Genomic DNA, 17,939 nt, shown 5'->3' on the forward strand with positions numbered 1-17,939 from the left:
CGCTCCTGCACGCGAACAGAAAAGGACCATTAGGGAAGCGGAACCGGGTCTACGCCTCCCGCGAGGAGGGATAGAGAAAACAAACAAAAGGACTTAAGTACCGTGTTCTGAGCAAAGATAAACAGAGTGAATCCTCTGGTGCCTGTTGAACATGTTTAAAGTTGCGTCCTGTGCGGGTGGCCGGCGGGCGCTTTTGACGGGACGTCCCGGCTGTCGGCGCCAATGTTCGGCTGAAATCCACCTGGCGAGCGGTGAGTTAACCTGGAAACTTCTCGGATCCGGGTCAGACTGGTTTGTAACTGTTGCTGCACTGCAGGCAGCTGTTCACAGGATACGCTATGCTTGTTTTTGTTACACTAAGGTAATCCAGAGGGCTCGTTTATCCTTTTTATTTGGACCACCGTAACTCGACTGTCATCATAAGCAGATAAAAAGTACATCATACATCCAACGAGTACATCCTATAGGCTATCTAAAATATTTAATTCATATATTGAGTTGTTGAACATGGTGACATTTAACCCAATGTTGATCCACTGGAAGATTCTGTTGACCTCAAACAAGCATTTGTCTGGTTCTGCACAATTCTGGCATTCTGGCACTGGATAAACAAAAATGAAACATTTTTCATTTTTGAACCAATTGAAAAATTTGAACCAATGAAAAACATTTCAAAATGTTTTTCATTTTAAAAACATTTTAAAAGCCACATGCTCTTTGACTTCCTCCTTACTCTGTATTGGCTTATGACTAGGGCTGGGCAATAAATCAAAAACTTGTAATATCCATGTGATTATTTGCACTTGTAGATAATGCGTCCGATGCAATGTTCAACAATTTCAGTGAACTCGATCAAGAACTGCACAGCATTTTGGGAGATGTAGATGCAGGGGATAGGTTTTAATCCTCTCCCTCTCAGGTGCAGCTAGACAAAGTCCCAACATCTCACTGACTCACTCTTCGATAAGCAAACAACAAGCTATTGAGTAATTTATGCAGCAGCAGTTTAAGCCTGCACCATCATGCCTCACATCTAATTTAAAAAAAAGAAAAAGAAAATGCAAGGAATGAAGGGAGAAAATCTGTACAACACCTTGAGAGAAAACTGTGGTTAAAACAGGAAGGACCACATCAGTTTGCCAGTATTTCAAACAAAAAACAAATTAATAATCATCCATATTTATTGACATGAAACCTTTTGGCAGCAATATCCCTCACAATGTAAAACCACAATAGAAAACATTGTAGTTTGTGCTTGTAACTTGACAGAATATATTAAGTTCATTAACTTTTATTTTACAGATGCATCATGTCAGAAATCAGACTTGAGATCCTCTCGCACAGATATACCAGAGATGCCTTCTTGCAATTTCACTCCAGAGGAATATAAGGTACGAGCCAAAATCTGTAGACACACAGTAGATCAGTAGTTAACTGTCTAAATGACAAAATCGTTACATTGGAAAAACAAAAAAAAAGTTTAATTTACACCTCCAGTCTCAAGTGCTACTGATATGCACACACTGTCTTGTACTTTGAAAATTCAAGAACAGATCACATAAAATGAAACACAACATTTTTTTTAAGTTATATTTTACACCTTGTGCCTCTCCAGGGAATGTCAAAAGCAAGAATGATAGAGATCCGCAAACAGACCTGCAACCCCATGACCATGAAAGTCACATACTACAAGAAACCAGTGTTCATCCATCAGGGCCACATGCAGTATCTGTGGGATGTGGACGGGACCAGATACCTGGATCTATTTGCCGGTGTGGCCACTGTCAGTGTGGGCCACTGCCACCCGTGAGGTCCTTTTGTGTGTTTATGTGAAGCAGGAACTATGTTTCTCTTTGTTCACTTTTGTAGTGTATTGGTAGCAAATAGTTGATGTTTGTGTGTGCAGGAAAGTAACTGTTGCTGCTGAAAAACAGCTGAAAAAACTTTGGCATACCACTTTCATTTACGTCTACCCTGGTCTCCAAGAATACTGTGAGAAACTTGCCTCCTATCTGCCTGATCCTCTTAAGGTAGGGTGGTATATTTTTAGACTAGTCATGGGTTTGTATATTTATGCTGTAGTTAAAATGTATGCTGGTCTGTTTTCCTTGGGCAGGTGGTTTTTCTGACAAACAGCGGCTCTGAAGCAAACGACCTCGCAATGTTTATGGCTCGTCTCTACACTGGAAATTTTGACATAATCACTTTCAGGTCCAACATTTTCTTTTTTTATACATTTTGTTAGAATAGAAATATCCAATGGTAAGAAAAAAATATATATTACCAATGAATTATTAAATTTGCACCAAATTGGAAGAGAGCAAGGAGACATATTTCTCATTTTATTCCTTGTCTGTCAGGATTGCTAAATTAACAAGAATATTTCCTTGAGATGAACATGTACAAAGTGCTTATAGTAGTTGTGTGTTTTTCAGAGGATCATATCATGGTGGCAGCCCGATGGCAATGGGTCTGACATCCAATGCAGCCTATAAATACCCTGTTGCCAACGGTTTAGGTTGTACAAACGTATGTATAACAGCAATATTTCTAAAGAAAAGCCGTCATGCATTTTCCCCACTGACCCCCTGTGGCAATTCTTTCAGGATCTGTGATGTCGCATTTATCATACACCTTTATGTTTTAATAAGACTATATTGTTTTATTGTAAACAACATACCCTCTGATATAAGTTGATGAAGTAGCTTTTGCAAGAAATCATATGAAGTTGATATTCTTGTAGAGAGCTTCAGTGTGGGAGCATCAGTGGCTAAATGAAACATGCTGGTTTGGTAGAGGATTTCATTTAGTCTCGTCCATGAAAGAGAAATGATAAGCAGGTACATCTCCATACATTGAAAAGTTTATTTATTTCAGTTATTCAATGGAAAAAGTGAAAAATACATATTTATTTCACACAGTGGGGCACAAATTTCTTTCTTTAAACGCTTTGTTTGGAACACTTTTTACTATCAGCATTCAGAGTATTGACCTAATTAATACTCTTGCAGTTTTCTAGTTTACATTTTTTTCTGACGCTTTGTTATGTAAGAATTTCTGTTTTTGTCACTTTAACCCAGCTGTGATGATTTCTGCCATTTAAACAGACGATGTGTCCGGACGTGTTCAGAGGTCCTTGGGGAGGAAGGCACTGCAGGGACTCACCTGTGCAGACTACCAGAGACTGTAGCTGTGCTCAAGGTACACAGACATGGCCACACAAGACTCAGTTCTCATTAACAGAAAAAAGAAATCATATAATATCATTCAGCCATGTTTTGTTTAAAAAAAAAAAAAAGAAAGAAAGTTGTGATGTTTTGGATCTAGTGTTTGCTTAGCCTTTTAATGTATGTACAACTCCCAGTGGCACCAGACATTATTATTATGCTATATTGTTAGCAGTCCTTACTTATTATCAAACCACTCTAAAATATCTTCATTTTAATAAATGAGACTTGTAAAAGTAAAAATTCTGAACTCCTAAAAATGAGATGTAAGGAGATGAGAATAAGCGCTGAATGAGCAGAGTAAAGGTCAAAGTCTCCTCCTGTTGATCATTGACTCATTTTTAACCATGGTGAAAAGTGTCTCTTTGCAAGGTTCATTCTGACACGAGGCATCAGCTTTGATTTATAGACGCCGTTGTAGAAAATAAGTCAGGGAAAAACTAATTTTAAAAAATATTCTTTTTTTTTTTTTTTAAATCTGTGCTCTGGGACAAAAGTAAAACAAGTTCAGATCAGGTGGGAGAGAGGTTGAATGTGTTTTAGTTGTTTCTATCCTGTTACATGACTGCTCAGCATTTTTCAGAGTTTTCTATGCTTTTATCACACAGGTCACTGCGCAGCAAATGAGCAATACATCAGACAACTTAAAGAGACATTAGCTACAAGCGTCCCTCCTAGAATTGCTGCTTTCTTTGCAGAACCTATTCAGGTGTTGTTTTACGCTTCAAGAAATCATACAGTGATGTTATACAGTGATGTTATTGGAAATATTGCTCATATTAATGTGTTTATTTTTTCCCCACTAGTTTTAATTTTGACTTGAAATCTATTAAATAATTTTGTCACCATCGGTATTTAATGTATGGATAGATAAACATGTATGGTGATTAAGTATATTTATCAAAAATCAAGACATTCCTGATATAATTATTATATCTTTTTCCACTGATATGTTCCATGCTTTTGCTAATATGTCTGGTTCATTTAGGGAGTCGGAGGAGCTGTTCAGTACCCTAAAAACTACCTCAAGGAGGCTTTCAAACTTGTCAGAGAGAGAGGAGGGATCTGCATTGCTGACGAGGTCTGATATCAGCAATATCAAAAAAATATATACAGTATATATATCTATTTCTTTATTTAAAAATCAAAAGCTATTAAGAATATCAGTAAACTTTTGAGGTTTTTCATTGCCACTTCTGTAGAATGGCATTACCAAAAGTTTTATACAGCCCATAAAAATTTTAAAGGGTTCCCCATCATTAAATTTCATTCATGAAACTGAATTAAATTCAGTTATAATTTTGTTATTATCATAAAACATTATAATTATAATGTAATTATATACATATATATAATTAATGAAACTGTAATTATATATGTGCATATTGTGAAAAATAATGTTTCAGATAAAACTTATTTTTACCTTATACTCTGAGTAAATACAAAATTTGGTTTTCAAAGAAGAAGAAAAGAAAAGAGAAAAAAGAAGCATGCAAACCTACTGAAAGGACAGTTTCTTTTGTACCTAAAAAATTGTTTTGCCTTCTATTGTTTTGTAATAACTGGCAATGAATGTTTTATGCCACCAAAGAGAAACTTTGGCTCTCCATGCTTTAAATAATTGTTGCAATTCAATCACACCAGAAAGCTCTGAAGTATGAAAAAAAGTTTAATTTTTTACCTCAGTCTCTCAGTTGGAGTGAACTTTGCGAAGGCCACTTCAAAATAATATATTTGTTTTTTGTGAGCCATTCCAAGCTGCCGTGCTTCAGGTTAATGTCTGACTGCATAAAGCATGTTCTCTTCAGTTTAAGGTCATAAAGTGGAGACTTGCAATTTTCCTCAGACAATGATAACTCATCCAGAAAAACAGAGATATGTTTTACCCACATTGAACTACATGTGACATGAGATTGATGGATTTTCAGTTTTCCGCAGGTTTCTGAACAACTCTGACAAAGAATACAATTAGTGGTTCTATTACTTATTGCAAGTCCTCTAACATAAACAGAGCACTCAGTCTGACTGTCTTACTGTGCTTATATATGACTTGTTTATGGTATAATGTTCTTTGTGCTTTTATGGCTTTTAGATCAGGGGATAATGTGCTGGCTGTACTTATAAGTTCTGGTTTGGTTTGTGAATTAAGCTCAACTTTAGAAAGAAATTAAGTGAATTGCAATTCATTATTGATGGGTGAGTGAATACTTTTTTTCATAAGACCAGATCAGTTTGAATAGATGTTTTCCCTCATAGATAAAATGATCGTTTGCAAATGTTTGTGTTTACTCTGGTTATCTCTGAAGATCAGACGCATAAATATGTGATTCAGCTGGAAAACTGTACCGACTGATAAGTCACATATTAGAAGCTCAGTTTGTTATATGGCGTGCTTTTATTTCAGAATCAGCTGCTGTGTTTGATTATTTGATCAAATCGATTTTGCAGTTCAGTTAGAAAAATCACTAGAACAAAAGCTCGATACTGACTGCTAATAATAAAGAAAATGACTGAGTCTTCCTTCTGCTTGTCTAAGGAATGACATTAAAATGGAAATGGCATGTATCTGCATACTTCTTACTCATTTACAACACTGTTGTGTTCCTGGGAGGAAGAACTGCAAAAACAATCGCCACATTCAAGGTGCTGATGAATCCCCATTTTGTCTCTTACTGCACCGTGGCAGGTTCAAACTGGATTTGGACGAACTGGAAGCCACTTCTGGGGTTTCCAAGGACATGATGTCATCCCTGACATGGTTACAATGGCAAAGGGCATTGGTAATGGATTCCCTATGGGAGCTGTTGTTACAACACCAGGTGAGAATATATATTTATACATTTATCAGCAGCAAGGGGTGATCTTAAATAATCATTGATTATTATTATTATTTTTAACATCGTGAGGATTCACATATTCTGTTTGTTGCCTGAGACAGTAATTCATTCACATCTATTTAGTTTAAACACTCATAGATTTATTTCTATATATTACAGTCAAAATAACTGCAGCGGTTTTGATTCTCTTTTGCAGTTCAATTTGACATATAGAGCAGAAATCATGCCTTATTTCTGGCAGTAAAATACACTTTTCACTTCCAGTTTGTTACTTGCAACTTTAGTAAGTCTATTGTCCATAGATGAAAGATGAATTGTTGTGAATGATGAACAATATGCTGTCACAGAACTTGAGTTATAAAAAGAAGAACATAGAGCCATTAAAGATTTTCGATATCATCCTTATTAATGGAGCATTATTAACAACCTGCTAGACTTATTGACTTCAATAATCTCTCACAACAACAAAAAAATAAATAAAATAATTAAATCAGGCTGGAGAAGTAAGCTACCTGGACCCTCACCTCAGTGGTTCATTGATTTCACTCTCCACCTTTTAATCTATGCAGCCTTGTTTGCTGATTACTTCATGCTTCCAAACAAGCACATCTTATTTCTGGTAGCACATCACGTGTTGCTTCTTATGTTATTTGTTGTGGTAGCCAGTTTCCATAGTCAAACTTCTGCATACCTAGAACCTTCCAGCTGTTCCAAGATGTTTGATTTTTCCAAGAAACAAATGGAACAGGAAAAAAAGCCAACATGAAAAAAAATTAGTTTTTTTAACTACTTTTCGCTTAGTGTACTTAACATCAAGTACCTAAAGTGGCTAAAGGAGTGAGCTTGTTAATTGATGTTTTATTTCCCTCCAGAAATTGCTAATTCTTTTGCCAAGGGAGTGCATTTTAACACCTTTGGTGGAAATCCTGTGGCCTGTGCCGTTGCTTCAGCAGTGCTTGACGTGAGTAATTTCCTGTCAACAAGATTAGGTGTCTTCAAATTCTCTGGCGCACGCAGCTCTCTCTGATTCCCAATCGCTTTTTCTTAAACAGACAATGATAGAGGATGGCACACAGAAGAACAGTCTTGATGTGGGCACCTATCTAATGACAGAGCTGGCAAAACTTCGAGACAAGTATGAAATCATTGGCGACGTCCGTGGAAAAGGGCTTCAGATCGGTGTGGAAATGGTCAAAGACAAGGTATTGAGTCCATGACAGAAGAGACTCTCACCTCTTTTCCCATGTTTGCAAAACATGTGTTCCTGAACGATGCGTCCTGGGGCCAGGGTACAGCTGTGTCCCAGTTAATTGCTGGCTGCAATGTTTGCCGTGTGTATTTGTGAACCAAGCAAACCGCTCTGCGGTGAATGTTCTCTAACAGGAGCTCTTCTTATTAGGAAACATTTTGGTAATCATAGTATGTTGCCATTATCATTTTCAAACCTGTTGCTGCAGACAAGACAGAAAATACTCTGAAAACTTCCAGTGAGTTGACTCTGTGATGGCTGTACTTTGGCGGTATGCTTAAGTTCACGTCTATTAGGATGAAAAATTGTAACTTACTGGCTGATGTCTTGAGATGTTGCTTTATATTTTCCATCACCCTAATCTTAACTATCTCCACAGATTTTCTGTCAGGTTAAAGTCAGGACTCTGACCTCTGAAAACATGCATATTTTTTTTCTGTTAGAGAATCATGTTGGTAAAATTGAAATATAACTTTAATCCTAAATTTCCAGGTGTATGAATAATTTTGGGCTGATCTGTAGATATCTGAGGACTACTTCTCCTATTCAAAATTATCTTCTCTTCCATTTACAGACCAGCAGAGATCCACTGCCTCCTGAAGACTTCGCCGAGATCTTTGAGGATGTTAAAGATATGGGAGTCCTCATAGGCAAAGGAGGAGTTTATGGACAGGTAACATGAATCCTGCTCACATAAAATTAAGTAGATTACATGGAGTACATGCTAAAGGTCAATGGTTAACATCCTTTAATTTCTTGACTTAGTCACACTAATGTCAAAGATTAATTTTATATTAACTTTTCAAACTTACTGTACATTAGAACGATTTTTTATGCTGTTGATATTGTCCAGAAATGCTTGAAATATTAAATTTTATCGAGTTTTAAAATAATAAAATATGTTCCAATGTATTTTAATGCATTTATAATCAATAATTAAAAAAACAAATGTCAAAGGAAAGATTAGTAAAACAAGAAAAGTCTGATAAATCTTTTTAAATCGCCATTTATTGTTTATATGTCATTTGTTTCTTTCTTTCCTCTTATCTTAACGCTCTCCCAAAGATGTAAGATGTAAGATGCATCTTCATGTCATTTATATAACATGAAGAGGCTATTTTTTAAAACAAGTTGTTTGGAGAAACCAAATGGAGGATGGTGAGTAGTTTCAAACAGGTTGTTCGTAATTAATCGGGAACTTGTCAAACTGAAATACAGAGGGGAAAAACTCAGAGCGGACCAGGGACAAGGCAAAAAAGCAGTAAATTCAATCAAAGGACGAAGAAAAAAACTGTGAGGAAGAGCGAATATTGGAAAGCTTCACAGAACAGTTAAATTACAGCTGGCAGCTGTGATGCGGGCGGGGACAGGAGATGCTGAAAGAAGCTAATTAATAAACAGAATGAATACAGAGCCTTGGGAAAATGAGCGCAATAAAAACCAAAAGAGATGAAACACTTTCTTGCCTAAAAAAAAAGTAACCACCTGAAAATAATCATGACCTTCCTGATGGTTAGTTACAGTTTGAACGACTTGTCTTCTAGCTGGCAACAAGTTATTTGAGCCCAGTTGATGCTTCTCATTTCTAAACAACTACGTGGAAATACACGTCCTGTGATCATAGAAAAGATGCGAGTCTGTTTAACAAGGGTCAAAAGAGTTGACATTTAAAATGTGAAAATTTAAATACTGTGACATTGCAGATGCTTATCAAACAAAGCCAAAGGAAATGTGTGCTGTATCAAAACCAAAGGCGATCCAATGTAATATTAGCATATTTTTTGGCCGGGCAGTCTAAATGGGCACCCCTGGTTATTATACAAATGCAAAAACCTCAGTTACCAACATATGTGATCTTTTTGCAGATTAGAAGGCTTTAATTTATCTGGTATATATGTTCCAAAGGTCAGAGGACAAAATGTAAGTGGCTTTAAAATAAACCGCGACTCTATACACAAACCAGGAACAGTTCACAACCCAAAATGAGACTGAGTCCAGAAACCAACAAAAAGGTGCACAGTGTTCCAGGAGAGACAAATCCCCAAACTGAAACCAGAGCTGGGGTCTACAGAAGAAAACTCAAGCAAAACTCAAAACAGAATTTCAATTAATACGCAGAAATTCCAAAGAAAAACAAAGCTCAAATTGATCCAAGAACACAAAACCAAAGTGTCGCGAGATGAAGGACAAACTGTGAAGGAGAAACATTACATTCCACATGACTATGTTTTATTTTCTCAGTTAACACACAGAACCAGAAGAACTGCCTTTGAATCACTACTTCAGTCAGAGCACTGCATTGTTTCCCATTATCTGTTTGTAATTGTCTGTATTCTTGCACAGGTATGAATATTTGTTGAATTTACTTTTGTTTTTGTTGTTGTTCTGTTGAAGATCTTCCGCATCAAACCCCCCATGTGCATCACGAAGGAGGATGCAGATTTCTTCCTGGCGGTTTTTGACAAATCCGTCCACAACTACATGGAGAAAAGATGAAAGCTTGAAAAAAGGTCAGGTGACTCAGAGGGGAGCCCAGAACCACAAAAACATACTAAAAAAGTTAATGATGTTTTATCCTCAATAATGGCTCAATTATCCTCTGGTCCTTCTAAATTTTGTAGCCAGTAAAATGGGAACATTTTAAAAGCTGCTGTGTTGTTGCAAGCTCTTAGTACATTAATTGTTCTGTACTAAAAATGTAAATATATTTTTCACTGTGACTATAATCTATATTCTGCTTTCAATGAAGTCTTTTGTTGAATCTGTCATACTAAATGTCCAGAGAGAAATTGGCTTTGAACCGCATTGGTGTACAATCTTTTTTATCGTCACATTTTTTATTTGTGATCAATTTGATTTCTTTAGATAACACAATGTGCCTTTGCATTGTCAATAAATGATATTTTATTCAATAATCTAAGATGGGTGCAAAACTCTTATTTTGGTTGTATCAAGAATACAATTCAAATATTGCGGCATCACATCCTGTGCAGACAGTTTTTGATGAGATTGTCAAAACGGAATCTGATAAAACCAGATTCCTGTGGAAAACGTGCTTTAGTGTCTGGTTACTTGTACTGGAAATCTTTCGGAGCATTTAAAATAACACCTGAAAGATATGCAGAATGTGCATCAAGCCAATAAGTTACATTGGAGAAGGACAAAATTAACAGTAACCTCATGAACACAGGGAAAAAATGGGAGTAAACTGGATGAAAAATGTGAAAAATTGGCAGTTGTTTGATTCTATGTGTATGTAAACATCATACAGCAATATTCATACATTTACTCATGTGACTGGTGAGACAAGTGATGGTGAGAGTCTGAAGCCTGAAGCGACTGATGAGTGTCAGACAGTTGAAGGAGAACAGCTGAATTTACTGAGGGCAAATTTTGAATTTGATTTAGATTTTGTCATTATGCATTATGTAATGTTTGTCTATTTTGTGAAATCCCTATTAAACGTAATTTTTTGAATACCTCATTATTTGTAACATGACAAAATGTGGACATGCCCTGTGCATTTTACCAATGCTCTAAATACTGTAATCCATCTATCTGGAGGGTAAAGTAGTTAGAAGTTATGTCTTCAAAGTTATAACTTCTATAACTTAGAAGTTATTTTCATGACTTCTAGGGAAGAGAATGAATGTGTTTATGATTTGAACTTACAACTTGACAATTTCAGTGGAGAAGAGAATTTGCAAATTTGTGAAAATATTACTACTTGTCATTAAATGTCTGTATTATGTGACAGATGGTGTGTGCATATTTCTGTTGTTGGACAATGTAAAGTCAATGAAGGTAAACCCTCCATCCATTGATTAAAAGCCAATCAGATCATTTCAAATGCCACCAACCAGAGTGACAAACACACCTTAATATTATACTCCAGCTGCTGCTCTGTAATATCTTCCTGGAAGAACATTTACTTTTCTGTTTTGTTTCTTTGTGGCAGACAAGAGCAAATTCATCTACACTTATAGTATTTTGATGGAATATTATACAGATGCAGTGTTTCAAACACAAAACCTTCCACAGATGTGCTTGTGCAGCTTTACACTAGGCAAAAACATGGCAAAGGAGACAAATTATTGTGTTTAGGTGCATATTAGAAGGCCTCTTTAATGGTTAATGAATCTTTAGAAGAAATACAGATGTTGAATTATTAATGACAGAGCTCCAATTTTGTTTCTCAATAAATTTAACAGCAGGGATTAAGATAGTCTACACTTCACACAACTCAAATGACTTTTATTGATGTTGCACTTTTCAAACTCAAGGAACCCAAAATGCTTGAAGTTCAGAGCAGTGGAGGGATACACCACACAACATTCAGTGCATTAAAATGAATTTTCATAAAATTATGAAAAGTAAGTGATTTAATCACAGATTTACACCAAAATTGTAGCTTGTTTTATTTATTAAACAGACATGTATCCTAACTGAGCAAAAAGTTAGAATACTTTAAAAATTGCATTTTTAAAGTACATTTTCAAAAGATTTTTGTTCTTATTTATTTATTTTTAGTATATTGCTAGAGCTTTTTAGTATTAAAGTTTATCTACCAAAACCAGGTTTATAAACACACCAGGATAACACAAATAGGATGATCTTTCACATGAACTCATGTGTAAAAGACAAACACAAACTTCAGGCAGGAATTAAATCTCCACATGTCCATATGCTCCCTTCTCCTGTGGTTTAACTTGCAAGATTTATATTTTTTTATAGAGCTCTTGTACAGGGTGAAGAAAACTTTTAAAAAGTTGTTTACTTCAAACCTAACATGCACCAAGAGAGTATAAATTACAAATGAAGAATAAACCATGTCAAGGCTTAAACGGTGGATCTTTGAAGATCTGAAGTTACCTGATAGTTTGAGTTAGATATATTGACGATATAAAACAGAATGACTGGATGTGGCTAGAAAAAGGCGAGAGAACAGAATATGACAGTGTCTAATAAAGACTAACACACAAACCACAAGTGTCAGGCTAATGTTCAATGTTCAAAGCCCCGAGAAATACTTTAAATATTAATAAATGTCTGCCTCTGCATTCAATAAGTATGTCTTAAAATCAATTAATATGAAACATCTCTTCACACTGTTGTAATTTCACAGTATACAGATAAAAAACTTCTTGGATTTAGTTGATAAAATAATACTTAAGCACACAGCTGTTTTTTGAAGGTTCTTCTCAGCCAGATTTGGCTCTCATGTCTAGAGTTTGACACACAAAGTAAATGGAAGCATACATATAAATAAGCAAGATGACAAAAACATTTTAAAAAGACACTTGAGAGTAGTGACAGTATAAAAAGAGAAGAAAACAATACAGTTTTGAAAAATAACATTTGCAAGTCCAATTATACTTTTTGCAAAAATGTGGAAAGCTGTTCAGTGAGTAGCAGGGATTTTGCAGAGGCGTTGTTCTATAGCAGTGTTCTGCATGGAGTGGGAGAAAGAAAGTTTAATTATGAAAATTCTGAGTTCTTACTGGACAAGATGCATGTTCTGAACATTTCTCTGCAGAGCTCTTTAAATTGTGAGAATTCATCTAAATCTCACTGGCACAAACCTCTTTTTCACTTTTTTCCATAACTGTTGCCTAGCTTAATAACATCAAGATGATGATTAGTTTCTGCATGAGTAAAAACTTCCCCAATAGATGTTTTCCTTCCTGCCCCTACTTGTGTACAGCAGGGTTAATTTGGTCCTTAGTGAATGCAGTTTCTAGGATCAGTGCAAAATCTAGAGATGAGTGTTGCACAGCATCTGTGTTCAAGTTAAAAGGCATATAAAACATTCTTTCTCAATACAAAAAGGCCTTTTAGCAATATGACATCTCTACTGGTAGCAAAAGAGGCACACTTATTAAATTTACCAAGTTTACGTCACCAAAAGAAATTCTAATTAGCTTTTGATTCAAAGCAAGTATTAAGGAACATCCACTTCAGTATATGCAGGGCCTTTTTTCTCTTTTTTTCCCCCCACACTTAAATATTTAATTGAGTTCATAAAAAGAAAAAAAAAACAACAGTTTTGCCAAAAATCACAGAGAAAATACAGTAGTTTTCAAATGATGAATTTATTCATCCAAACCAACCTATGTGTGTTTTTGACCATTCTAAAGGGGGATATGTTACACCCACACATATTTCTCTGATTTAGAAAACTTGCACTGGTCTCCCATTCTGGACATTATTTATCTGATGCATTGTACTTTCATCCATCTTCTTTATACTGTAACTCACCTTGTGCTCACAAGGAACTAAATTTAATTAACTGTTTGTCTGTTGCCTTCATTTGCTCTGCTTGGGAAAGAAAGGTAGACATTCTTACGTTCATTGCTGAAGGTCTCTAGAGGAAAGCTTTCATTCTGTAGAGCACTTTGAACCATTGAATGATCTGATCTGCCCTGGGACTGTGAATGGATTTTGAACAAATCTTCCAAACAGATTGAAAATACTTAGAAAGAGAGAAAAAATGCGACTTAAAAGGTTATAGAGAAAGACAGCATATTCTAATAAAACATTTCCAATTTAATGAAAATCTCCCAATTCTTTTAGCATCAGGCATGTGCTAAATACCAAGGTTCTATCCTGTTTTTTGTTGTTTTTTTCTGAAAGAATGCTTAGAGAGTGGTTTGTGAACAGGACTTTATTATATATTTTTTTCTGGTTTCTTCCAGGTCTATAAAAATAATGATTCTGAATTAGATCCACTCCGGTGAATCACAGCTGAATCGGTTTTGGAGCATTAAACACATCATGTGTCCTGATGCATTCAAGGCCCGTGGGGAGGAAGCTACTAAGAGCAGATGTGCCAGAGATGTTTATAGACACAACCCCACAACATTTATCTTAACTATAAAATCGCAAAGAAAATTCAATTCAATTCAAAAATACTTTATTATTCCCAAGGGAAACTAAATGATCAGTGCTCTGGTGTGCAAAATCCAACCATTTCTATCCAGATGTGTGTTGGGTTTTAATGGACAGGCATTTCAGCAAAGAGAACACATTTAAATTAGAAGCTCTGAAATGAACTATATCCAGTACGTTTCTAATATACTCTGGCAAGAAATGTGGTCTTACTTACAAATGAATATGACTTGGAGAGGCTCTAATGGTTACATAATGTAACTTTTTTCTACTGACTCAAGAGGAGAGATTGCTGCAAAGTCAACAAGTGAACTCAAATTGCTGGGCTTCCTTATACAACATTTTACCAAATGGCTCTGCAAAGTGAAATATGACCATGATGTATTATTACTGCGATCAAATCGGAATGTGAGACTGATGGATTGAATTATACAGACTGTATATTTTTGGAAATGAATAAATTGAGCTAGCAGGAATATAACTGAGTCTAATGAAGGTTCAATTTAGTTGCCAGTCACCTGATTAGGGATAAGATACATTAACTTTGTAGAAGTCAATTTCATTTCCTTCCCTTGTATGATTATTAGTGCTAATATTTCAGAGATGCTTGTGTTGAGCGCTGACATCATTAAACTGTCCTGTCTTGCATTTTCATTTTTTTCTTTTTTTTGTTCTCATGCTCAGAGCTGCAGCCTGGGTGATTAGGGACGGGACCATGGGAATGTGAATGTGTTTGTTTTTAGAAGGAATGGGAGGAACGGTGCGGTTTCCCAAAGACTACATCAGGGAGTCTTTAAACCCTCTATGAGAAAGAGGAGAGACCCACGCTGCTGACAAGGTTAGATTAAGAGAACAATTAAATGAGCGGTAAACATAATAAACACCATAATGTCTCAATTTAAAAGTTTTGAACGTATGCATAACACAGATTTCTTTTCCTGCATAATGTTTGTTTTTGTGCCACTGGCTTTGGCCTCAGCATTAAATTGAATAGTGATGGTAAAATTGTGCGATCATAGAAGTCGAGACTGGATTTGGCTGAATGGAAAAGTCAATTTGTTACTTTCCAAAGCAGATGATGTTATTCAAAAGATCATTAGCTTCAAATCTGACAAAGGTGTTCATAAAGCACCGTCTGTTTCTGCTTCTTTGCCTCACTTAAATCTTTCAGATGATCAAACAAATTCAAATATCAGACAACAATAACTTTAGTCTGATAAGCTGAAAAAAGAGAACAGAAAGTGGCAGATACTTTTTTAAGTAACTTTCTTTTACATAAGATAGATGCGTACTCTTCAGCGATTTCTTGCTTTTATATATATATATATATATATATATATATATATATAAAGTAATAGATATATATTAGTTGAGGCTGATTTTAAAATGTTTGAAGATCAGTCTCTTATCTCTGATAAGATAAGGGGATAAGATGGGGTTCACGTCTAAGTATCAGCCAATCACAATCCCCCAAACGTAAGGAAATTGTTGGCCAGAAATCAACTGGTTGATAAACCAGTTGGCCAATAAATGTATCCCATGGCCAAAAGAAAAACAATACGAAACAATAAAAAAACTACAATACAACCTCGTAATGTTTGGCTGCTCTAGATAATGCCAGAGATGCAATAAGATTATAGCAGGTGTGTGAGTGACTTAATGATCAGACTGCTGATTGCAGTCAGTCCACATTGTTAGAACTAGTGGGACCCAGGCAAGACTTGGACTGGCCTTGACTGTCCTAGAGATTGTATTCAGATTCATATGACAAAACAATTAAGAGACTAAAAACTGTTCAAATGTTTTGAAAGGATGTCCTCCACTTCTCTCATGATGGCTTTAGTCATTTATTCTTAGCAACCCTTACCAACAAATTACCTTTGGACTTAAGTTTCAATGTGCATGTACATAAGCAGATTTCTGATTTTTCCCTCTAAAAAATGTATTACCGGTACATAATAGAATAAATGACTGATTTCAGTTTTCACAAAAGGAGTTGGAAATATTGTACTGACATTTCATATAAGTAATTATTAGTTAATAGATTTAGATGTTCTGAAGTGATGATGTTTGAATACGTCAATGTTTGAAAAGGTAATTTTTCTTTTTGTTTCACTTTTTCATGTACAAAAAAAAATCTTTGTACTTGTAATCTCACAAAATAAGGAAACCTTGGTCTTTTGTCCAGCCCAAATGACAGCATGTGTGGGAGTAGAGCTATAGGGGGAGAGAGATCCTTGAAAAATCTTTGGCCGTTAATTTGTGTGGCTCAGTATGTCTGAGTGTCAGATTATTATAGTTTTATTGAGAGACGCAAACAAGAGTTTGATTTGTGTTTTGGAAGGGAGAGAAAAGTTACACAACATCAAGGTTATCGATGTGGAATCTGTTATGCGGATCTGTTCATATTCTCACCAACAGTGAAGACATCGCTCTGTAAATTTATAAGGACTAAATTGAAGTCCTTGTAGTGGATGGTAGACATTTATATGACTTGTATAAAGGTTGTAGTAGTAGGAGTATTTTTTTTTAATCAACTTCTCACAGGTCTCGTCCTAGTTTAAAAGATGTTGTCCTCCAGACTGTATCCAGCCTTTCTGCTTCTCAGTCCAAGACTGAGAAACAAATGAAAGTGTGCCATTTATTTTATTAAAGAAATATTGAAAAAAAGTAAAAAAGAAAGTACGTCTGTGGTGTCAGCTCGGTTGGGTGTCTGTTCTTTTTTTTTCAGCAGCCTTCCTCTGCTGCTAAAACAAAGAAAGTGCATCCTCTTTATAACCTGAGGTTAACATTTAACACACTGTATCAAAAGACAGACTTTCTTTTTCTTAGACATTAAATCAGAAAACCATTTTGTATTTTAGATCATTTAAGATTAACTAAAGTTCTTTTTTTCCCCTTCTTCTTCTTCTTCTAAGTTGCACATGAGAAAGACATTTTTTATAATGGGGAGAAATAAGCTGTTCCCTAAATGGCAAAAAACAAAGAAACAAAACGTAGGTCCAGTTGAGAATTTATGGCAATATTTGAGGATTGATATAAATAGACCCTGCTATGGAAGAGATAACAATCAGATCCACATCTGCTCGTCATGTCATATGAAATGTTTGTGAAACTCCCCAAAAGAACAATTTGGGTTACATGTACGAGGTTGGAAGGTTGTTTTCCACAGCTGCGTCGGGTCCAGACCGTTTTGACCCTTGTTTTGTTATTCCTTATCATTGTATAAAAACTTACATGTCGTCTCTGTCTGGCAGAGCTTTGGGAGTTTTGTGCTTCATTACTGATTGTTTTATGAGCTCTCTGCATTGTGCACAATATATGAATAAACCTGATTGAGTGATTTTACCTGGACAGTGTTTGGAAATAGTTTTTTTACACAACAATCCTCTCTGTCCATACTAAATGCATTGAGCTGCTTTGCAAAGGATGAACAAAATGTTTCAGGCTTTAGATGTGTAAAGGTGATAGAAATGACACAAAAGGTCTGCAACTGTAATTGGAGTGAAAGGAGGTTCTGTTGACTCACTCATATAGGAGGTTGAATATAATGATATATCAACCTTTTCAGATTTTGGATGCCATGTAATCCCGTCCTTCCTCTCATTATACAGTATGCATATGGTGTCATTTTGTTGCATAAAATCAAAACAAAATACGTGTTTTTCCCTGTTGCAATGTGATAAAACGTAATAAAAAGCTCATCGTACGAATACTTTAGCAAAGGTCCATGTAAAG

General features: G+C 35.6%; 1 protein-coding gene across 1 annotated transcript; it reads left to right on the plus strand.

Moving 5' to 3' along the window:
* The first annotated feature begins 109 nt into the window (after window positions 1-109).
* Window positions 110-11,067, plus strand: agxt2 (alanine--glyoxylate aminotransferase 2). Its single transcript, XM_055040449.1, has 14 exons — window positions 110-251; window positions 1,303-1,391; window positions 1,616-1,806; window positions 1,907-2,030; window positions 2,117-2,211; window positions 2,436-2,529; window positions 3,108-3,201; window positions 3,836-3,936; window positions 4,216-4,308; window positions 5,914-6,046; window positions 6,937-7,025; window positions 7,117-7,266; window positions 7,888-7,986; window positions 9,708-11,067. The coding sequence occupies exons 1-14, from the start codon at window positions 152-154 to the stop codon at window positions 9,807-9,809; spliced, it is 1,554 nt and encodes a 517-aa protein (XP_054896424.1). The 5' UTR covers window positions 110-151; the 3' UTR covers window positions 9,810-11,067.
* Window positions 11,068-17,939: the final 6,872 nt, after the last annotated feature.

Source organism: Poeciliopsis prolifica, unplaced genomic scaffold (assembly GCF_027474105.1).
Source record: "Poeciliopsis prolifica strain line A6 unplaced genomic scaffold, Auburn_PproV2 SCAFFOLD015, whole genome shotgun sequence".
Lineage (NCBI taxonomy): Eukaryota > Metazoa > Chordata > Actinopteri > Cyprinodontiformes > Poeciliidae > Poeciliopsis > Poeciliopsis prolifica.